The sequence below is a fragment of the Xenopus laevis genome, chromosome 5L (genome assembly GCF_017654675.1).
Source record: "Xenopus laevis strain J_2021 chromosome 5L, Xenopus_laevis_v10.1, whole genome shotgun sequence".
Taxonomy (NCBI): Eukaryota; Metazoa; Chordata; class Amphibia; order Anura; family Pipidae; genus Xenopus; species Xenopus laevis.
The window spans coordinates 10,819,900-10,844,355 of NC_054379.1; the positions used below are offsets into that span (position 1 = coordinate 10,819,900).

Below are 24,456 nucleotides of genomic sequence, written 5' to 3' on the forward strand. Positions count from 1 at the left end.
TGACAGATTGATTTATCCTCTAAAAGCAAGTTTAGACCAAAATAAATCTCTAGGTGGTACCAGGTTTCAATGGGCCCTCTAATCTAAAGAGGAACTGTGGTTCTCTCTTACTATAGGTCAATGCAGAAGTTTAAATTAGAACAAAAGCATGAAAAGAAGTAGGCTAGAAATGCTACACGTTATAATTTTGGCTTCCTTACTAATTCAATGTTAGTAACTTTATTAGTTTCTAACTCAGTTCTTTAATAGTGAAGATAATAGTGAAGATCTGTGTCTCTGAATGTGCCCCAGTAGCTCTCCATCTCCTTTTCTGCACAGCACATGCTCTGGGCTTGTGTCAGTGTGGGGACCATCTCACGATAGAGATAGATAAATGATAGATAGAGAGATGATAGATAGATGATAGAGAGAGAGAGAGAGAGATATGATAGATAGATGATAGATATATAGATAGATGATAGATAGATAGATAAAATACAAGGCTAATTTACTAATCAGCTTCTGACAGATGGACTTAATTTTCTTCCTCCCAGGCCCCACTGAGCATGTGCAGTGTTCATGGACTGGAAAGAAGTGCATTTTATTGGCCTAATATAATCCAATATGGCAAGATTCTGTGGACAACTTTGAGGGCCAGGATCATTACTGATCATTTTCTTCAGTCTTTAGTCCTCTTTTGAAAGAAGAGCTTTCTGACCATTCAGGCTCCCATGCATTTTTTGGTCAATACTGAATGTTACTATTTGCAGTATCAGCAATGTTGGGAATCTGTACTCTTTGTGCCCCATTACAGCTGCTGTGCTGAGGGAGTTGTGTTGGTACGAGAAGGAGAAACCAAAAGGGGGACAAGCAGGAGGTTGTATAGAGAAAAGCATGAGAAGATAGAGTGAAGAGAAGAACATGGAAAGGAAGTGATTAGCAACAGAAGAAGAGGTGAAATAAATAGATGGGTTAGAAATGGGAGTGGTAAATCTAGAGGTATAGAGAAACAGGAAAGGGAGAAGTTGTAGCATAAGGAAGACTTAGCACCAAACTGTTTGAGGAGGACAAGGAGAGAAGAGGGAGTCAAATATAGAAGAGGAGGAAGCAGATATAAGAGAATAAAATATCAAATTTCCACAAATTTCTGTATTTTTTTGGGACAGAATAGGTTTCTAGACCTTGCAGCCCCCGCACTTTATTAGCTGGGCCTTTCCTCCGCTCACGCAGGGCGACCTCATGTTACCTGCATAATAAATAATGAATCGGGTTTGGGGAGATACTCTTAGTACTGAAGGATAAGATCATCAAACACGTTTTCTCATTTATCATCTGTTGCAGTTCCTTCATGGTTCCTGAGCAATCTGGCAGGTAAGTCTGTTTCAGTTAATATGAACTGACTGCTCCCCCTCACAGATCATTCGCCAGACATAAAGAATCCTTTAAGAGAAGATGATTAAAGTTCATTAAAGACCTGCCAGGGCTGGTTTTATTGTAGGGTAGAGAGGGAATTCCCTAGCGTCACTTTAGCATTACAGAGGTGTGCCCCGTGGGGTGAAAAACTGACTCAAAGTACGAGGGACTTATAAGGTATTTCATATATATATGTCAATGCAATTACAGTAATAGTCTCACCTTTAGACCTGGCCACCCAATCTCCTGCTGAGAGGGAAGTCTTATTATGCCGTTTTAAGGGGGATTGTCGGAACTGCAGTTAGTCAAGTCTCAATTTATTTCATGCTTTAAGTTGTCAGGAAATGTTGAAACTCATTCCCAGCTCTACGTAAGCAGCCATCTTAGAGTTCTAGGCCCGCCCCCAGGGTTGAGTCCCTAACACAGTAAGTAGCAGGGCCTGGTCATGGCTATGGCAGTCAAGAGATATAACTATAGGGGATTCAGTAATACATGTTCCCACTTGGGGTTGTGGAACATGGGGTGAATGGATCAGTTCGTGTTCTAGGGTCAGCATCAGGGGGCAACAGACTCTTTCCAGGGTCTTCTAATTATGCTGCTGAAATATTAACGTTTTCACCGTTGACCACCTGCCCCTGTCCTGTTTCCCCTTTGCACAATAACTGATATGAAGGGTCATAGCTGACAGTTAGAGACCCACTTGTCAAAGGTCGCATTTCGAATCCATGTGAATTTTTAAAAAAAAATGTAATGGCTAATATTCGATCAAATGGTTCTGATCCGAAAATTCGAATCGTATTCGGTTCGTGTTCGAAAGTCAGGAAGGCGATTGACACCTCCAAATGGCTCAGGGGACCTCTTCTATTGACTTGTACATTAACTCGGCAGGTTTTAGGAGGCAAATATTAGAATTAGGACTGTTTCCATGGTCGAGGTGTGATAAATCTCACATTCGAAATTGCATTAGAATAGGGGGATTAAAATTCGAATGTGTGAATTTTTAAACTCGAAAATTCTAATTCGATTTGACCCTTGATAAATCTGCCCCTTGGTGTTGGCACCTAATGAGGGGGGTTACACGGTATAAATGACTTTAGATGAAGGCAGTCCAATATTTTCCAGTCGCTCCAGCCTACCTCAAATATTCGAAGACCTTATTAAACATTTTTTTTGTGATGTTTTTATATGTAAATTCACAGTGTGCCAATGCAGACAGTTTGCATGAAACGAAAGCCAGAAGCCTGGTTGGACTCAGAGCTTGCACTTAGCCAGCCTTTTGAGACCTGTGGTCAGTTCAAACAGGTTTAAAATAGAAGGAGAATATGTGCATTTTATCATAGCTAAATGCCAGTTTCCTTATAAGAAAAGACAAAGGGGCTTGTGTGTCCATGTGCGTGCTACAGAGCAGGTCTGTCCATCTGGAAATCATTAGGTAAATAAAAATACCAAAAGCCACAAATCAATGCCAGACGGATGCGAGACCCGGGGAAATGTTAACCTGGAGCTGGGTTATTTGGTAGGAAAGCACACATAGTGATGTCACAATGGTCTATAGAACTGTCATTGCCTTGGGCTCCTCGTTGCCCAACTGTCACAGTTAAGGTTCTGACGCCCCGAGTGTTTGCTTGACGGGAATGAGCCAGACAGTGCGTGTGAGGGCACGACAACAGGAATGCGGCTATTTCAACTGAACCTCACATGCTATTGCAATCAGGGCTGATTTTACAGTAGGAAAGAGAAGGGAATTAACCTGGGCCCCTGAAATTAGAGAATGGGCCCTGGGAGAGAAAACCTTCTAAAGGGGTTGTTCACCTTTAAACTAAAGGGATTCTGTCATGATTTTTATGATGTAGTTTTTATTTCTAAATGACACTGTTTACACTGCAAATAATTCACTCTACAATATAAAATTTCATTCCTGAACCAGCAAGTGTATTTAGTTGTAATATTGGTGTGTAGGTGCATCTCAGCTCATTTGCCTGGTCATGTGATTTCAGAAAGAGCCAGCACTTTAGGATGGAACTGCTTTCTGGCAGGCTGTTGTTTCTCCTACTCAATGTAACTGAATGTGTCTCAGTGGGACCTGGATTTTACTATTGAGTGTTGTTCTTAGATCTACCAGACAGCTGTTATCTTGTGTTAGGGAGCTGCTATCTGGTTACCTTCCCATTGTTCTGTTGTTTGGCTGCTGGGGGGAAGGAGGCGTGATATCACTCTAACTTGCAGTACAGCAGTAAAGAGTGACTGAAATTTATCAGAGCACAAGACACGTGACTGGGGGCAGCTGGGAAACTGACAATATGTCTAGCCCCATGTCAGATTTCAAAATTAAATGGATTTCAGTGTAGAATTCTGCTGGAGCAGCGCTATTAACTGATGCGTTTTGAAAAAAACATTTTTTCCCATGACAGTATCCCTTTAACTTTTAGTATGATGCAAAGAGTGATATTCCGAAACAATTTGCAATTGGTTTTCTTTTTTTTATTATTTGTTTTTGAGTTATTTCGTTTTTTATTCAGCAACTCTCCGGTTTCAGCAATCTGGTTGCTAGGGTCCAAATTACCCTAGCAACCATGCATTAATTTGAATAAGAGACTGGGATATGAATAGGAGAGGGTCTAAATAGAAAGAAGAGTAATAAAAAGTAACAGTTACAATACATTTGGGTTTTTTTTAGACGGGGTCAGTGACCTCCATTTGAAAGCAAGAGTCAGAAGAAGAAGAAGGCATATCATTCAGAAACTTTTAAATGTTAATGAGTTAATGTTAAGTTCAAACGTCTCCGTTCCAAAAATGGTGTGCAAGTTTGGGAGCCCCGGCCAATGCAGGCCAAACAGATCCATTTACTAACAGTCTGCCCTGTGGGTGCATTGCACCTAGCACCAGATTTCTGGGTGCACCCTCACCCCGGACCCAAATACTTTTTGAATGAGCACTAAGGATGAGCATGATTTTGCACCTCTAGCACTTGCACCCAGAGTCATAGATAATCATGCAGAGGACATATAATAATAATTAAATATGCTCCGGCATCCCCGGTCCTATTATAGGCAACATAAACCCCAAAAATAAAATTTTACCTAGTTGAAGGGATAATTATTCTCAGCAAATTCCAATATAATGGTTTATTCGTATCAATAACTGCTATTGAAATCGGTAACTCTGTTGCTTTCTGTTCCCTGCACTGCTGGTTCTGACTTTAAACGGTTCAGTAATCCAGAGCAGCGAATCAGATATTTGCCTTTGTTATCCTGGCGGCACTGTGCTGAATTAGAGCTGATTCCTGCACTAGAGTCAATTTGCAACCCATGATGGAGCATTCTTTATTTAGCATTTTGGCAAGCGCCTCGGCACCATTTCTCCTATTGATGTGTGAGCACAATGTGAGCCAAATGAGAAAATTAGCAGCACTCCATCTGTATGTTAGTAAATGAGCCCGCTCCCCTCCCCTTTGCTTGTTCTTCTTCTCCTCCATTCTTTACTTCTAACATTTTAATTGCACCTCGTTTTTTAACCATATTTCACTACCCCGGCCTATGATCTAAAATGCTAGATTTAAAGGCACACTATAACCTCGTAGTTAGTGTACGGAAATGTGCTCAGGACAGGGGAATACCTTCACTGGCATAAATGTATGGCATCTTTCTGTACAGACTCTGAGAAAACCCAGGCAGTTGTTCCTGCTATGGAGAGCGCCATTTTCAGACCTGTTTCACTGGCCACACCCTCAATGGTGTAAGGTCTCCCCAGCATTGTTATTATCCTTCCCTGTTACATTAACAGCAAACACTGGCAGAGTAGGGAAGAGATTAGGTGAGGGAAAGAGAGTTTATTATATTATCCCTGGGTTTTCCAGGTCCCCCCACATCACAAGTGGCCCCTAAATGCTGAGGGGGTGGCACAGGAATAATGGGGCATATCTCAGCAAGATGGCACCCAAGAAACCAGAATATCTAATACAGGTATGGTACCTGCAATCCAAAATGCACGGGGCCTGTGGTTTTCCGGACACTGGATTCTTTACGTAATTTGGATCTTCATTCCTTAAGTCTCTCAGAAAAGCATGTAAACATTAAGGGGGTTATTGATTAAATTCTGAATGCCAAAAAATTTGAAATCGAAAATCCAAATTTTTAGTGAATTTTTCACAATTTATTATACCCCGAGGATGGAAAAAGTCTGAATCCAAACATCCGGCATCTCAGACCTGCCGAGGTTGTATATAAGTCAAAGTCCCGGAGATATCCTGATCTGCGCTGGGTTTCGTGCGATAAACCGAAGATTTTGTGGTTTTTAGGCAAAACTCAGAAAAAAACAGTGTTTTCGGGAGGAAATCCTAAAAAATGCATATGATTTGAATTTTCGGACGATTTTCACGATTTTTTTCCCGCACTGGAATTTTTCAGGAAAATGTATTGATAAATAAGGGGAAATAACCCCGTGTGGATTTGGTCTCAGTAGGTTTTAGAAAAGAATGAGATATTTTCAGATTTTGATAAATAACCCCCTAAATAACCCAAATAGGCTGGTTTTGCTTCCAATAAGGATCAATTATATCTTAGTTGGGTTCAAGTACAGGTATGGGACCTGTTATCCAGAATGCTCGGAACCTGCCTGAGGTTTTCAGAATAACAGATCTTTTCGTAACTCATGTAAACATTAAGAGGCAAATTTATCAAGGGTCGAATTTTGAATTGAAAAAACTTTGAAATTCAAAAAGACCAACCGAAAGTTGAAGTTTTTTTGGTTCGAATAGGTCCATTTTCAATCAAATAGGTCCGCATTCGGCCGAATTCGAATAGTTCAAATCAAATTAATAGCGTATTCGATTGAATTCAATTCAAAGTTTTTCCCCCACCCAAAAAATTTGATTTTTCAGATTCCACCAATTGACTCCAGATAGGTTCTAGGTCGAAGTCATTTCATTCAAACTTTGTTTCACTGTTAAACCCAAGAGGCTCAACATACAGTATATATTTATTTTCACGTCATTCAACGGCCAGTCATTCCATAATCAAGGGTTTAAAACACAGCGCTGGCACATGAGCTTCTGGGATACTACAACTCCCAGCATCCCCCACGCTGGGGTCTCCCGTATCCGAGAGGGCTTGGACTGAATGGAGAATCTGTGCGCTGGTGGTAAATGTTGAAATTTTAATGCATTTCAAACACAATTCACAAAGAAAATGGTTATTATTCCAATTTACAGAAAAAAAAAATTCCTAAGTGCTTCACACAATTAAAAGACATCATGTAAAAAAAAACCCTTGCGAGAGCGCAGTTAAGTGCTTAAAGGTATCAGGAACCACTTGCTGGGTTTAGGCAGAAGATATTTGCTCACAAATAAATAGGGACGGGTCACCTTTAAATTAACCGTTAGTGTGTCACAGGCAAGGATATTCGGAGACAATCTGAGTTTGACTTTTTTATGTTTTTGTGGTTTTTGTACAATTTGTCTTTCTGTTCTTTCTTTGTTTAGTCGGCTACACAACTGACAGTTCGGGTTGTAGGCAGCAAGACACCCCCCCAGATAGTAATTGCCCCATGGGTCACTTGTGGGCTAGAAAATATCACTCACCTGAATGCCGGCAACAAAAAGCCCATTATTCAGGGCCCCAGAGACACCAACCTCATCTGCTCAGCCACTGGACATGCCTGGAATTTCACATGGCCACACCCTGTTCTGCCCAGGCCACACCCTGTTCTGCCCATGCCACACCCTGTTCTGCCCATGCCACACCCTGTTCTGCCCAGGCCACACCCCATGGCAGAGCACTACGGTCTGACTGCTTCTCAGGATGCATTTCAATGGTGGTGATAAGTTCAGATTTGGGTGCAAATTACTGACAGCACTGGTCCTAGTTGTTGGGGGGGGCATTAAATCGGAATGTCTATTGCCCTAAATCCCACACCAAAGCTTTAATTTACTAAAATATCAACCACAAATTGTCTTATAATAACCATTGTCTGCATTGAATGTAAACGGAATTTCAAGGAGAATTTCCCCTTTTTCCTGGCCAGATTTAAAGTAGAGAGGGGCACTGTTTAATCACTGTAACTCCCAGCCCTCAGATTTGATTGGAGGGGTGCGGGGAGTTATAGTTCCACATCACAAGGAGGGTCTCAGGCTTTTAACCTTCCGTGAAGGCATAATTCTACCCCCCTTTCCCATCCAGGGCACAATTTAATGAACATTTTGAGAAAATGGGAGGAAAAACAGAAACAGGAATATAAAGTTCATGTAAAAGCTTCTAGCCCATTGCACATCATTTAGATCAGTTCAATAAAGTGCATTAAGTAAGGTCCTGTTGCACGGCTACACACCATCGCCACTCCCATGCATTGCTGTTTAGGGCAGAGACACACGCTGCTATTTCGGGAGATTAGTCGCCCAGCGACAAAACGCTTCTTCTACGGGCGACTAATCTCCCCGAACGGCCTTCCCGTCGGCTAGAATGTAAATCGCAGGCGGGATGGCACTCGAATCGATTCGGCTTTCCGAAGACGCCCGAAGTTTTCGGCAACTTCAGAAAATAAAACGTTCCGAGTGCCATCCCGCCGGCGATTTACATTCTAGCCGACGGGAAGGCCGTTTGAGGAGATTAGTCGCCCGTAGAAGAAGCGTTTTGTCAACTAGTCGACTAATCTCCCAAAATAGCATCGCGTGTCTCTGCCCTTAGGCGCCACAGGGCCAGTTTGCAGATACTTCTGGGGAGGGGCTTTCAAAAAGGGAGGAGTTTTCAAAAACCAAATAACCGTTTAAATTCCAAGTCTAAGAGCAAAAATTGTAATTAATCACCTGAATACCATAAGAAAAAACACCAATTGTAAATTCTATTATCGAATAATAATATATAATTATTTTAAAGGGCAAGTCAACCCTTAAATAAAAATGTACCTAATAAAGGATAACATAATTCTAAGCAACTTAGAATATACATTTATTAAAAATGTTCAGTTCTTTTAAAGGAAAGCTGCGGAGGCAGTTTATGCCAATAGATTAGCCACAATAGTGCAAGCTAGAATGCTTTATTTATTCTGCAGAATGTTTTACCATACCTGAGTAAACAGCTCTAGAAGCTCTCTGTTTGTTTAGGATAGCAGCTGCCATATTAGCTTGGTGTGACATCACTTCCTGCCTGAGTCTCTCCCTGCTCACTTATAGCTCTGGGCTCAGATTACAGAAGGGTGGGGAGGAGGGAGGAGAGAGAGGAGCAAACTGAGCATGCTCAAGCCCAAGCCCTGGAGGTTTAAGCTGAAAACAGGAAGTCTGATACAGAAGCCCATGAGTACACAATAGAAGGAAAGAAATGTAGTGTTTTTTTTGACAGAGGACTTTGAGGGTGCACAGGTATATTTAGGTGGACCTTTCTGATAAGGCTTACTTAATTTTAACCTTTCCTTCTCCTTTAAAGTTATTTGTAAAAACAATTGCTATTGAAAGTAGCATTGGCATAACTCCTGGTTGTTACTTTTTAAACTATGTTGCAAAAGACAGCTCTGTTGATTCACTGCCTTGTCTTCCATTGTATCAACAGTCTGAGCCACCAGTGCAGAGAATAGAATGTATATTGCAAAGTTGCTTAGAATTATGTTTTCTTTTATTACGCAAAACATTATTTTTTAGGTTGACTTTCCCTTTAAGTTGGTATAAAATAGCTTTAGGCCTATTTATTTATGGCAACCAATGTGCAGGTACCAATTTATAGCCCGGTTGGTTGGTATGGGCTGACTGCCCCATGATACTCAGACTTGGTCCATTCACAGATGCCTATGAATACAATGTAGCTTATTGCAGAATTTGATTGGACCTACTGGTTACATATGTTTAGCCAATGACTGCACGGTTGCCTATAAGAGGTCATAGGTCATACAGGCGACCAAACAATGATCTGCTCATTTAGTCAACACCCAAAATACCACATCTCCATTCTCAGTAATTGGCTGCTTGGTGTGAACGGTCTTAGTCCTCTTAGTCTAACATCTAACAAACCCTTTACCTACACTTTACCAAACCTTTCCATTTGGATGGACCTAGCCTAGCCCCAAAAAATAGAAAGGTGTAACGTGTAATGAGCACAAAACTCTAGAGCCAGGCAGCCTGTAGAGCCTATGACCATTTATACCCACCAATGCATCCACTGGCAAAATAGATTTACGGACAGGTACGATTTAGATAGATCTCAGTCCACTCGTTGAGCAGATGTTGGGCCAGTTTGGTCAAAATAGCCCAATTTACCCAACATTATCGGCCAATGTGGGAAGAGTGGGCTTCCATTGCCCTCTGAACGTACCCTGATCCAGTTTTATTTGACCCATATCAGGCAGTGGCAGAAACATCATTCTTTTCTAATGTGAAATTCCAATTAAGTAGTTGTTTCATAATCATCGTCAGCAGAATTTGTTCAACCCCCACCCAGTCCCTTGGGGGGGGGGGGGAAAAACCAATTTTGGAAACAGCGATAAAAATTGTCAGCCAGAACTCATAGTTGCCCTTTATACTCTTGCCCTTCCACCCTCCCCAAGAATGTTGTTGTGCCTGTTTGATTGTTATTGTTTCTGCAAATACAAAAAAAAACAACTCTTGTCCTTTTCTGTTACTGTTTACAGATGAAGCCAATGTTGGGTTGGCCTCCTAGGGCTTCCTGAGAACCTGATACCAAGGCCCACTCTCAGAATAATTACGTGTAGATGGTGCTAATGTTATATAGTCCTATGGTAGAAATAAAAAAGGGCTGATGGGAATTGTCCTTGGCTTGGAGATCATCTGGTAGGCCAAGTGGATGAAGTGGACTATCTCAGCAGATCATTTGTAATAAAGGAGACCAGTTCCGCAGGTTATATATAGACTTAAAAAGTTGAACTTGATGGACGTGTCTTTTTTCAACCATGTTACTATTGTTGTGGCCAAGTTAAATCTATTGCATCTCATTGTGCAAATGCTTACATAGCGCCCCTAGCTCATTCAGATCAGCAAAGGAAATTTTTTATAATGTGCTTTGCATTAAAGCTTATCTTTTTGACCAAACCAAAGAACAAAATACAAGTGCTAAGACAGAAACCGAGTCTGGTCAAATTGTGCTCTTTGCAGTCCCTTCCATAAAAATGCACCTTAAAAAATACACTAACCACCCGCTCGGTGGGGTCGAGAACATTAGTGTATCCCTAGGAATTAGTCCACACCCCCAAACCCAACATTTCTTTACATATATTAAAAACCAAAACAATTCTCAGTACCTTCAGCGATTTAGAATAGGTTCACCATATAAAACTGCAAAAAGCCTTGATAACTGCATAACGTTACTTACTTACTTCAATTACAGACACCAAAGGAAAACATTTTATAAAAGGGCGTCCTCCAACGTTATTTTTTTGACCGCAAAAGTTTATTGCCTGGAGAAACCTCTTTTTTCCTTAGAGATTTTTTCCAAGGCTCACTTACGCTACTCTTGTCATTACAACCCGCTGCCAAAAAATCATAGAACCGACCTCTACGTTCAAGTGCACTTCCCCCATTGGTTACATCATGACCAACGCCAAGACCACCTTTCTTATCATCAGTTGAGTTCTCATTGTGTGCGTGTGCTTTCGGTTGATTTCCTGGTGGTCTGGCATTAGTCAGCAAACCCCCACATGAAGGAAACTGTCCAGTGCTCCGGTGGAACGTTGCATCAGCCGTGTTGTAATCCCCATGGTGGGAGCAACCAGGCATTGAGCTAGGGCTGGAGCTAGATGCTGTTGAGTTACCTCCACTTGAGCTAACAGAGAAAGGAATGTTCAAATAGTGGTTGCCGCATTCTTGGTAAAAGCAACAAGCCTGCAGACTATTACTCTCTTCCTTCGCAACCCGCAGGCGTTTTCTGTACGGACAATCCTGAGCTACAAACCACTCTTGGGCAGCAGGTCCCCCCAGAGAACAAGCAGAAAAACACCAATTGTTCTGCAGCAGAATCTCCCCGTGGATCCTTTTCATCAGGTTGTTGATGAGGACGGATCTTCTCAGGAATACTTCAGGGTCATCGATGAACTTGAGCTTCTCCAAGGACATGTACAGCACATGGGCGCGTTCTTCAAAGATGGACACATTCTGGATAAGGAGAAAGACAAAACAGAAAGAGAAGAAGCTTAAGAAAATTGAAAATTGAAGACAGGCAGCCTGAGATGCTCCATCTGTTGCTGACCTCCAACTCCTTTCTACCTCATCCATCCACTTCAGATGGAATTTGTAGGGAACAGTAAAGTCAATATCTAACAGGGCCTTCTAGGGTCTACTAGAGAACATGATATTAAGGGCCCAATCTCAAAAACATAGTGGGGATCATTTACTAAAACCCTGACACAACTCCTAGAGCACTGAGTGGCACAAAAGCATGCCCCCGGTGCAAAGTACAGGGGATGGTTAGGGTGTTGGAGGGCATAACTCTACGTACCTCCCAAATGCAGACTTCTGCAAGAGGGTTGACAAGTGTCATCTGGCACCACTTTGAATACTACTCTGGGTCAACTTGCCAGTAGGATGATGAGCAGATAGAGTCTATCCTGGTTCAGTAGAAGATCTAACGTGGAGCAAAATAGCATCTGTCAATCCCAATAAGCAGGAAAACCTGTTACTCTCACAATGGTAAGAATAGCAGGTGGTGGAGGCGCGTGTGCTGTTGGAGGGGGCTTGCAGTTTAAGGGAGGGTTTTGTTCTCCTTTAAATAGATGAGATGCTATGAGTTCAGTTCAACAGATGGAGAGCTGCAGGTTGGACACCCTTGATGTATACAACAAAACAATAGTCATTCTGTAAACTCAATATCTGCTTTGTACATGCAGCTCCTACCCCAGGAACCCCTCTAAAGCTGAGGAGTCCAAAACAAATTCTTGGCTCTAAAACCAGTACATCTTCCATAAAGAAGCTTGAGATACTATCTTAAGGAACAACTTGGTGCCACTCTGTATTAGGCGTATTAATCATACAGGAGGGGGCATCATGGAGCAGAACCTGTGGAACTATCACAAGGCATTAAGCCATTATCTGCAGCTACACTTAAGGCTTGATGCAAAGATGTAACTGTCACATATTTCAAAGTTAAACATATCCGCTCTTTCTATCTCTCTCTCTCTTAGTAGTAATAGTAGGGGAATTATCTGCCATCTCCATTATTTTCACATCAGAACATACGGGAGATGGAATGCATTATCATGCACATTGTTGTGCAGTAACATAGCACTCCAGCTCCAAAGTCTCGGGTGGCAGATGGGGTGCAAATGTCGGTAGCAGTCAGCACTAAGGATGCAAAAAAAGGAACTGTGGCCCCTCTCAATCCTGTGTCTGAACGTACTTCACCTATGCACCGGGCAGAGTCATCTCGTGGGAAGTGATGGGCGAATCTGTCCCGTTTTTGGTTCGCCGAAAAATTCACGAAACGCAGAAAAAATGCATGGAACGGCGAAAAATTTATGGAATGCATTGAATTCAGTGGGCGTTAAAATTATTTTTATTCGCTCGCCAATTTTTACACGTACGACTTTTTTTGTCCAAATGCATTAAAGTCAATGGGGGTCAAAATGATTTTGACACGGGGCAATTTTATGCGCTCAACAATTTTTGCTGAAAAATTCACGAAACGCGGAAAAAAACTGCAGAGTGGCGAAAAGTTTGCGAAACGCATTGAAGTCAATGGGCGTTAAAATTATTTCGACAATTTTTACACGTGTGCCATTTTTGTCCAAATGCGTTAAGGTCAAGGGGTGTCAAAATTATTTTGATGCGCGTCAATTGTTACGCACAATTTTTATGCGCTCAACAATTTTTACACGTGCGACTTTTTTGCCCAAATGCATTAAAGTCAATGGCAGTCAAAATTGTTTTGACGCGCAACTATTTTTATGTGCTTTTTTTGTCCAAATGCATTAAAGTCCATGGGCATCAAAATAATTTTTATGTGCGACAATTTTTACACGTGCAACTTTTTTGTCCAAATGCAGTAAAGTCACCGGGCGTCAAAATAATTTTGACACGCAACAATTTTTACACGAGTGACTTTTTTGTTGCAGCAATTTCACGAAACAATTCGCAGGTGGCAAAATGCGGAAATTCACTGCGAATCCATGCCTGGTGAATAAATTCGCCCATCGCTACTCTTGGGATCTGATGGGGGTCGCAGAACAGTCAATCAAAGCTGCCCCCCCCAAGGGACCATTTGTGGCCAGACGGTGGCAGATTTACAAAGAGCAGATTCCAGTGGGAGAAGAGAATGTAGGGACATTCGGGCTCCAGGAGTAGAAGAAGTGCAATGTCTGGAACTTGTGAAGAGCGATATAGACTGGCAGAGCTCTGTAGGAATGGAGGGCGGCCAACAGTGGAACGTGACGTGGCACCGAACCAGGAGGGAAAGTCGTCCCTTTAATACCACAAAAGTGCAAATGGGACCAGAGCCGGGCATTGGGTTTCCAGTCACACAAGCACTGAATTGAATAAAAGAATGGGAATGTCCTTGGTAACGTAATCCTTTATTCTCTAGAAAGCATTAGGAGTCAGCAGTGCGGCAACATTAAAGGGAGAAATCCACTCTGGTTATTTTCTATTTATATAGAGGCCGACTAAGGAGCGGCTAAAAGCACCGCGCTGGCTAATGATACAATGGGGGTCTGTGCCGCTGGGATAGAATACTCTCATTGGAGCACCAGGGATCACTGGCCCAGCTTAAGCCACACCATTGTTGTTCAATAAAACTTCCAACGGTTACAGTTAACTGGCCACAAACATAATCATGTTAAAGAGATGCTGCACCTTTAAATTACCTTTTAGTATTAGGGATGCACCGAATCCACTATTTTGGATTAGGCCGAACCCCCGAATCCTTCGCGAAAGATTCGGACGAATACCGAACCGAATCCTAATTTGCATTTGCAAATTAGGGTTGGGAAGGGGATAACATGTTTCACTTCCTTGTTTTGTGACAAAAAGTCACGCAATTTCCCTCCCCGTCCCTATATGTAAATAAGGATTCGGTTCAGGCGGGCAGAAGGATTCGGCCGAATCGGAATCCTGCTGAAAAAGGCCAAATCCCGATCCTGGATTCGGAGCATCCCTATTTAGTATGTTATAGAATGGTAATTCTAAGCAACTTTTCGATTGGTCTTCACTTTTTCTTTTTGATCGTTTTTGAATTACTTGATGTAAATAAGCCACTTTCATAACAATATACTTTATTAATAGTATGTACCATTGGGTAATCCGAACTAGAAAATTGCCATTTTAAAGGGGTGGTTCACCTTTAAGGTAACTGTTGTTATGTTATAGAACTTCCTATTCTAAGCAACTTTTCAATTGGTTTTCATTATTTTATTTTTTATAGTTTTACAGTTATTTGCCTTTGACTCTTTGCAGCTTTCAAATGGGCGTCGCTGACTCCCATCTAAAAAACAAATGCTCTGTAAGTCTACAAATATATTGTTATTGTTACTTTTTATTACTGATCTTTCTATTCAGGCCTCTACTATTCATATTCCAGTCTCTTATTCAAATCAATGCATGGTTGCTAGGGGAATTTCGACCCTAGTTACCAGATTGCTTAATAAGAGCTGCTGAAAAAGCTAATAACTCACAAATAATAAAAAATGAAAACTAATTTGTCTCAGAATATCACTCTCTCTCTACATCATACTAAAAGTTATCTCAAAGGTGGACAACCCCTTTAAGAACTAAGGGCCACCCCCTGGGCTCCTACAATTCACAGTGCACACAAACAAACAAACAACCATACATGCTAGGTCATGCCAGTTACAGCTGCATTATTACTGGTCAGGTGATCTCCGAGGCAGCACACAGACCGTTTTTTTTAAACTGGAATTTTACAAGATTTATTAAAGCCCGAAGCAGCAAAAAGCCTGAATCCGAATCCGTCATCTCAGAGCAGACAAGGTTGTGTATAAGTTGTGTTAAGTCCCTCTCCTATTTTGTTGTTTCTGTGGTCTGCGCTAGAATTAGCCCAAAAATCTGAACATTTCAGCAAAACTCAAAAAAAAAAAAAAACGAGCAATTCGGCAAAAAACCCAGAAAGAATAGTAAGATTCTGGTTTTCACTCTATTTTATCGAGTTTTTACCCAAACCAATTAAATCACGCTTTTTTAATAATAAATAAGGTAAAATCGGGTATGGGAGTTCGGTCATGTTTTTTTTTTCTATTTAAAAAATGTGATAAATTTAGATTTTAGTAAATAAACCTCTAATTGTTATTGCTACTTTTTAATACTCAGATTTCAAGCCAAGCCCTGTCCTATGCACATTCTAGTCTGTTAATCAAATCAAGGCATGGTGGCTAGGGTCATTTGGACCCTGGCAACCAGATTGCTGAAAATAAAAAAGCTAAATAACTCAAAAACCACAAATAATAAAAAACGAAGACCAGTTGCAAATTTTCTCAGAATATCCCGCTGTATATTATACCAGAAGTTAATTTAGAGGTGAAAAAGCCCCATTAAGAAACACTGTTAGAAAGAGTTAGTGTGGCTCATGTGTTAGTGGGCAAATTTGCCCATGGGCAGTTACCTATATCAACCAATCAGTGATTAGCTTTTTTAAGACAACTTTAAGAAGAACAATGAATGCAGCAATTTGATTGGTTGCCATGGGTTACTGCCCATGGGCAAATTTGCCCAGTGTTGATAAATGACCCTCAGTATCTCCATCTTGCACTATTATTATACAGTACTCGCTGCCTCTCACTCCTCCTAAAAGCCTAGTATTAGCCGCCTAAAAATGTAAACCTTGTAAAGATAATAGATTATTTTAAACTGCCCAAAGTGCTCAGACAAGCAGCCTGATCAAGTTTACATCAATTCATGTTTTGGTTTTAGATCCCCTTTAACCCGCCAGAGAATGAGCAGAGCTCAGGTGGATGACAGTTGCTTATGCGAATGCCGCCTAAAAAAACGAACTGCTCTGGTTGCCATGGGTTACAGATCCAGAGGCACTTTGTCTTTCTACCTCTCCAGGTGCAGCACAACAGGTCTTTTAATTGATAAAACCTAATCACTTCTGCATCCCACGGACCTTCATTTGAACAAAAAAGCAAAAAAAAAATACAGTTTACAGCGAGAGACATTTCTGCATTTGAACATATTGTGTCGGAAGAAATAAAGAAGGATAAAATGAAACGTACTTTATGGCTACAGCAGCTGAGTGGCGGGTGATAATCCTCCTCTTCTACATATTTCCTTTTAAAGTATGAGATCTTGGATGTTGTGATTGGATGTGAAATCCCCCTGTAATGGGACTCTGTAGTAATAAATCAGACATGACAGTTGACATGAGGTTCTTCGCCTGAGGTTTTCCAAGCAGAAAATCTTTCTTTCACTCCCTAAACCGGCAACGGAATTTACTGATCGGCCTTTTCTATACTGGTATGGAAACCTGTTATCCAGAATGCTCGGAACCTGGGGTTTTCCGGATAACGGATCTTTCTGTAATTTGGGTCTTCAAGTCTACTAGAAAATCATATAAACATGAAATAAACCCAATAAGGCTGGTTTTGCCTCCAATAAGGATTAATTTTATCTTAGTTGGGATCAAGTACAAGCGACTGTTTTATTATTACACAGAAAAAGGAAATCATTTTTTAAAAATTTGGATAAAATAGAGTCTATGGGAGACGGCCTTTCCATAATTTGGAGCTTTCTGGATAATGGGTTTCCGGATAACGGATCCCATGCCTGTATATTTCTATTCTGGAAAAGCAAATAAAATACTTTTAAGCTCATGCACATTAAAGGTAACACATAACTTACCAGAAGGGATGCCCCCCCCCATGCAAAATTGAGCCAAATTCTGCTGCTTTTTGTTCATTCAGATCATAGAACTCTAAAGGGTTCGTTCACCTTTGGCTTTTTAGTATAATGTAGACCGTGATATTCTGTGACAATTTGCAATTGGTGTGTTTTTTATTATTATTTGTGGTTTTTGAATTATTTAGCGTTTTATTCAGCAGCTTTCCAATTTGGAATTTCAGCAATCTGGTTGCTAGGGTCCATATTACCCTAGCAACCATGCACTCATAGGAGAGGCCTGAATAGAAAGATGAGTAATAAAAAGTAGCAATAACAATAAATGTGTAGACTTAAAGAGAATTTGTTTTTCAGGTAGGGTAAGTGACCCCCATTTGAAAGCTGGAAGAAGAAGGCAAATAATTTAAAAACTATAAAAAAAAAAAAATGAAGACCAATTAAAGGTTGCTAAAAACAGGCCGTTCTATAACATACTAAACATTATCGTATATTTAGATTTTTATGATATAAAGCGAAGTCGTCGCTATGTCTGACATAATTACAGTGATGCCCATAGCTGAAATAAAGGCTTTTTAAATAAGAAGACGTCCAGTCCGGTGCTGTTCTACAAACACGTTTCCATAATTACAGTCAAAGAACAAAAATAAATAATATTCTTCGGAGCACAAGGTTCTGATTCTAAAATCTCTGCAAAACCCAAAGCCATCACTTCCCACGTGTCCATCCCTATGTCACTATACAGAGGCACTGGGCTTTGTGATTTCTCTCTTCATTAATAAAAGCAATCATTTGATTGGTCGCTGCAGATTGGTGGGACAGTATAAATGTGGGTCTGTAAAGTCCAACGAGTCCAACTAAAATTGAAATCACCAGACTAAAGGCAAAGCGCTACTCACTGGCCTGATGATGAGATTAGGATAAACTTCTCTTTCCCTTTCAGAGATTATAATGAGCTGCTCTTGTTGTGATACCCTGGGATTACTCAGAGTCTTTAATTGTATCATTCCAACTAATTGGGACAGGGCAATAAATATGTCAAAGCTTAATATGTCTTACTAGTAATAGATAGATAGATAGATAGATAGATAGATAGATAGATAATAGATAGATAGATAGATAGATAGATAGATAATAGATAGATAGATGATAGATAGATAGATAGATAGATAGATAGATAGATAGATAGATAGACAGATAGACAGATGGATAGATGATAGATAGATAGATAGACAGACAGACAGATAGACAGACAGATAGATAGATAGATAGATAGATAGATAGATAGATAGATAGATAGATAGATAGACAGACAGATAGATAGATAGATAGATAGATAGATGATAGATAGATAGATAATAGATAGATAGATAGATAGATAGATAGATAGATAGATAGATAGATAGATAGATAGATGATAGATAGATAGATAATAGATAATAGATAGATAGATAGATAGATGATAGATAGATAGATAGATAATAGATAGATAGATAGATGTTTAGATAGATAGATAGATAGATGATAGATAGATAGATAGATAGATAGATAGATAGATAGATGTTTAGATGATAGATAGATAGATAGATAGATAGATAGATAGATAGATGATAGATAGATGATAGATAGATAGATAGATAGATAGACGGATGGTTAGATCTATAGACAGACAGACAAACAGACAGACAGACAGTTAAGACAGACAGACAGATAGATAATAGTTGGATATATAGACAGTAGGGCTGTTTGGATCAAAACTGTGGCCCGGTTTTCCAAATTAGGAAATCCAGACAGGACTTTATCTGTAGGGCTAATCACCAATCATCACATCATAGCCCTACCCCTGCCATATTTAAAATACGCTGCGTATTTACGTAAGGTGTGGTTTCAAACTTGCAGATCCCATAGTCTATTGATTTGGTAGTTTCTGGCGTTTCTGCTGAAAAACGCTAATACTGGCATCCCGTGGCGGATTTCAGTTTGCAAGGGCCCTGTGAGAGTTGCCATAGAGTGTTTTCTATTAGTTTCAGTGGTAGTGCAGTTTAGGCGTATTTACGCCCGACAAAGCTTTTTTAAAAACGCCACATCTGACCTTGCCCTTAAAGGGGAAGGAAATACTAGAACTAAGTAAGCTTTATCAGAAAGGTCTATATAAATACACCAGTAAACCCTCAACGTAATACTGTCCTCTGTCAAAAGAAACACCACATTTCTTTCCTTCTATTGTGTACTCATGGGCTTCTGTATCAGACTTCCTGTTTTCAGCTTAAACCTCCAGGGCTAGGGCTTGAGCATGCTCAGTTTGTTCCTCTTCCCTCCCTCCTCTCTGCTGTAATCTGAGCCCAGAGCTATGAGCAACAGGGAGAGACTCAGGCTGGAAGTGATGTCACACCAAGCTAATATGGCAGCTGCTATCTTAAACAAACAGAGAGTGCTTCTAGAGCTGGTTACTCAGGTATGGTAAAGAATTCTACAGAATAAATATAGTGGTATAACTTGCACTATTGTGGCTAATCTATTGGCAATAAACTGCTTCGGTAGCTTTCTTTCTCCTTTAAATTGATGGTTCATGTCTCCGGTGTTTGAGTCTGGCAGCTCAGTAATTCAGGCGCAGACTCTGAACTGTTACAGTTTTACAACATTGAGTTGACACATTTCTCAGCAGCATCTCTGGAGTATTAGCAACTATTGTATCAATTCTAACAGCTGCCTGTAATGAAACCCAGAGATTCTGCTCAGCAGGGTCAAAGATAAGAAACGTATCAACTAAATGTATCAATTTAGAACAGTTTTACAGGGTCGGCGACTCCCCCTCCCAGATCTGCTTCAGAAGGTGAAAAATTAAACTTTTTTTTCGTTATTTCTGGTGATCTATCTGAAACCAACTAGTTGTTTGAAGGTGAACCGCCCATTTAATGTAGTAGAGCAGTAGAATGACAGGAATCCCCAGCCAGCATACAGTACAGCATACAGTACTCAGTATAAACCATCACATTGGATGTCATAATGAAGGAGAATAATCTCTATTCCCAATTTGGTACAGAACATGCCCCATTGCCCAGTCTAATCCTTCATTTCCAATAAGGCTCAGGAGGAACTCAACATTCTCTGTAACCCCCAGTCTCCATATAGTACAGTACAGTATAGTATCAGTGACTGTGTGTAGCCTAAAGCTGGCCCCACACGGAGAGATCTGCTCGTTTGGCGATGTCGCCAAACAAGTGGATCTCTCCCCGATATGGGGCCCAACGATCGGATCCTAATGAATGGGAACGGGCGGTCGGATTGCGGGACCGCATCAACGAACAGATGCGGCCGCCGCGATCCAACGGCATTTTTAGTCCCATCCGATCGAGATCTGGCCGACTTTCAGCCAGATCTCGATCGGGGAAGCCCCTCGACGGGCACCATACACGGGCCAATAAGCTGCCGACTTGGTCTGTCGGCAGCTTTTTATCGGCCCGTGTATGGCCACCTTAAGCCATCATTTTGCACTGGGACCTGCTCTTGTTTTATACACATTTATACACTTATAATACACAAAAGCCATGAATATCCTGTAAATTATATCCTTATAAACGGTGAGTTCTGATGTCATCAGTTATAAACGGTGAGTTCTGATGTCATTTCTGTCACATGACTCACTGAAACTTGTGTATTATAATAAATAAAGTACCCCCAGTTGCAAAATATGAGGATATTAGAAGTTACCTCGGAGTTCCATGACCTGTATAAAAACACTCAGCCTTCGGCCTCGTACTTTTATATGGTCATGAAACTCCTCGGTAACTTATAATATCCTTATATTTTACAAGAGGGGGTACTTTATTCACTATATAAAGCACAGCTGGGATACAGTATAGAAGTGTCAGCGTTATCTGTAATGCCCTAATGCCCCGGCCAATATACAGCTGGGCAATGCCAGAAAGCAACCTGGAATATGCAGTAAAAACACATTATATTGCACATCTGGCACACAATAAAATGAGCCTGTAGGACCCTGTCTTATACTGTACATCCCTAGGGAGAAAAACCCTTCCTCCCCATTTATTAAAGGGGAAGTTCGCCTATACAATAAACCATTAATATGCTATACACATTGCTTCATCCTGCCCTTTAAACCGCCTGCGATTGGTTAGGCCTCGGATCTGCCGGGCAGGGTGCAGGGACACACATCTTATAAGAAGGGAGACTAAAGCTTATTTGGAAGGAAGAGCAGAGGGAACAGGAGGAGAGATGCTCTAAACAGATAATTCTCATGTAAAAATGACAGCCTGAATCATCGGAGCATAAAATAGTCTTTTATGTCACTTTCTCCTGCCACTTCTCCTTGTTTGTGCTTGATAGACTGTGATTTTCCATCTGTCAGAGAGAGAGAAGAAACCCAAACCGATGGTTTCTCCGACTGTCATGTCATGTCTCACCATGGGGAGCAACTGGGAATAGCAAATAATTCTATGGGGGGGGGTGTCTGTAGATTATTAAACATTCTCCAGCTGCACTTCAGATGAAATGTCAGGGATTGCTGATATATAAATATTTGAATAAAGTACCCCCTCTTGTAAAATATAAGGATATTACAAGTTAACGAGGCGTTCCATAACCCATGACCGTTTTTATACAGGTCGTGGAACTCCCAGGTGACTTCTAATATCCTCATATTTTGCAACAGGGGGTACTTTATTTATTATATATTTATTATTATATAAGTTTTAATGAGTCATATGACAAAAATGACATCACTAGTCACCGTTAATAACTGATGACATCACTAGTCACCGTTTATAAGGATAAAACTTACAGGACATTCATGGCTTTTGTGTATTCTATATGAATTAAGTGCCATATGTGCATTAATATAGTATTTTCTATGCGCATGAGCACTGCGGGGGAAAAACCAACCAGTTTATGGGAAACTATAAACCTTTTTTCTTTGTTCGGGTTCCCTGGTTCTACAGCAGTGATCCCCAACCAGTAGCTCATGAGGAACATGTTGCTCTTCAACCCCTTGGATGTTGCTCCCGGTGGCCTCAAAACAGATGCTTATTTTTGAATTCCAGGCTTGAAGGCAAGTTCTACAGAGTTACTGTTTGAAGAGGAGGAGGTATTTAGGTTTTTCTGCTTGAGGTCCAATTCCCTCCCACAGTCTAAGCTCCTCAGGGGCGGGGTATGAGGAACAGTCAGAACTATATGATAAGGTCACCAGATCATCAGGGACATTAAGGAAAGGGCCACACGGGGACCAATGAAATACTCAGGCCGATTTCACCTCCCACCACAGGCATTAGCCTCCTTCATCTGTCGCATCCAGAACCTTTGTGTTGGCTCCGCAACGAACACACTGCAGATTTCAGAGAAAAATGCAAAAGTCTCATGTTTCAAAAAAGTCTCATGTTTCCTCAAAAAAACTCTGCACCAGAGCCGACACAATGGTTTCGGACAGGGTTCCCACCTGTCCCGTTTCAGCCCGGTTTTTGGCTGACCGGGTGAAAAGTGCCTGTCCCGGTTTCCAGATTAGGAAATCCGGACAGGACATTTAATTGAATGACATGTTGATCAGCCAATCACTGATCGCCACATCATCAGTCCCTTCCCCAACATCACCCGCCCCCCATGTCACTGCCCTGCCCCTGACATCCCCAGCCCGCCCCCCCCAAGTCACCGGCCCGCCCCCTGACATCACCCTGCCCCTTTTCCCAACACAATAAAGGTGACATCCCTAGTTTCAGATGTGAACAGATGAAGGAGGCTACTGTCTGCGCTACTTCAACGGACTGATTTTGGCCCCTTGTGGCCCTAGTCTTAAAACGAGAAACAATCGATTGGATTTTTTGGAATTCCCCCTCCCCCGAGGATGGGCCCTGCCTCCCAAGTAGAACTCCACTGTTGTACTTGGGAGGCAGGGCCCATCCGGGGCATTGGCTAAATAAACCTGCCTGTAACCCAACCCCCGCCCACCCCAGTAAGAATCATCCCTTCCAGGATCTACAAATCTGGACTATCATGTCTGGCGGGGCCCCAGCTGGTAAGGGGATCCTCACAGGACTCCAACCTGGCAACGTTGTCGGCAGCTCTTAGTGATACAAGAAAGCCAATTTTTTTTGGGAGGGGACGGGTTGCTGGGGTCAGTGACCCTGACAAGCAGATAGCATTTTTAGTATCGGAATAGAAAGTCAGAAACCATAAATAATGAGGTCCAATCAAGAAGTTGTTTATAGTCTATGTGTTATATATATATATATATATATATATATATATATATAAAGTTACTATAACGACAGACATCCCTTTTAAAGGAACACTAACACCAAAAAATTAAATTGTTTGAATATAATGTACTGTTACCCTGCACTGGTACAACTGGGGCAGTTGCTTTACAAACACTACTATAGTTTATATAAACAAGCTGCTGTGTAGCCATGGGGGCAGCCATTCAAGCACAGGATACACAGTAGATAACAGATAAGTACTACTATAGTTTATATATACAAGTTACTGTGTAGCCATGGGGGCAGCCATTCAAGCACAGGATACACAGTAGATAACATATAAGTACTACTATAGTTTATATAAACAAGCTGCTGTGTAGCCATGGGGGTAGCCATTCAAGCACAGGATACACAGTAGATAACAGATAAGTACTACTATAGTTTATATAAACAAGCTGCTGTGTAGCCATGGGGGCAGCCATTCAAGCACAGGACACACAGTAGATAACAGATAAGTACTACTATAGTTTATATAAACAAGCTGCTGTGTAGCCATGGGGGCAGCCATTCAAGTACAGGATACACAGTAGATAACAGATAAGTACTACTATAGTTTATATAAACAAGCTGCTGTGTAGCCATGGGGGCAGCCATTCAAGGCTCAGGTAACACAGAAGATAACAGATGCACTCTGTAGAATCCCATTGTATTCTATTACAGAGTGTATCTGTTATCTATTAAGTAGCCTGCGTCTTTTCTCCCTTTTTAGCTTGAATGGCTGCCCCCATGGCTACACAGTAGTCTATTTATATAAACTATAGTTGTCCTTCTAAAGCAAACACATAACTTTTACCCATGCATAGCAACAGTACATTATATCTGAATTACTTTAAAATGCTTTTATTTGTTGGTGCTACTGTTCCTTTCAGTTTCCCGGTGTGTATCTGTTCTAGTCCTGCAATCACTTCCAGGGTTAGAGGTCAGGTCGGGCCTCAGTCTCAAAGCTCATCTCTCTCCTAAAACTTCCCGGCAGGTGTATTACACCAAAATGCTGCTGAGTAGACTAAGGCCACTGCGTTCCCA

The 24,456-nt window shown here is 41.1% G+C and overlaps 1 protein-coding gene across 2 annotated transcripts in view; it reads right to left on the reverse strand.

Moving 5' to 3' along the window:
- Positions 1 to 9,007: 9,007 nt before the first annotated feature.
- The window catches only part of sertad4.L (SERTA domain containing 4 L homeolog), a 28,916-nt gene continuing 13,467 nt past the window's right edge, over positions 9,008 to 24,456 (reverse strand). For both annotated transcript variants that reach the window (XM_018262567.2, XM_018262568.2), the window contains exons 3-4: positions 16,546 to 16,661; positions 9,008 to 11,479 (exon numbers count right to left, since the gene is read on the reverse strand). In XM_018262567.2, the coding sequence (XP_018118056.1) occupies positions 10,757 to 11,479; positions 16,546 to 16,661 (839 nt within the window). In that variant the 3' untranslated portion in view covers positions 9,008 to 10,756. The remainder of the gene's footprint in view (positions 11,480 to 16,545; positions 16,662 to 24,456) is intronic.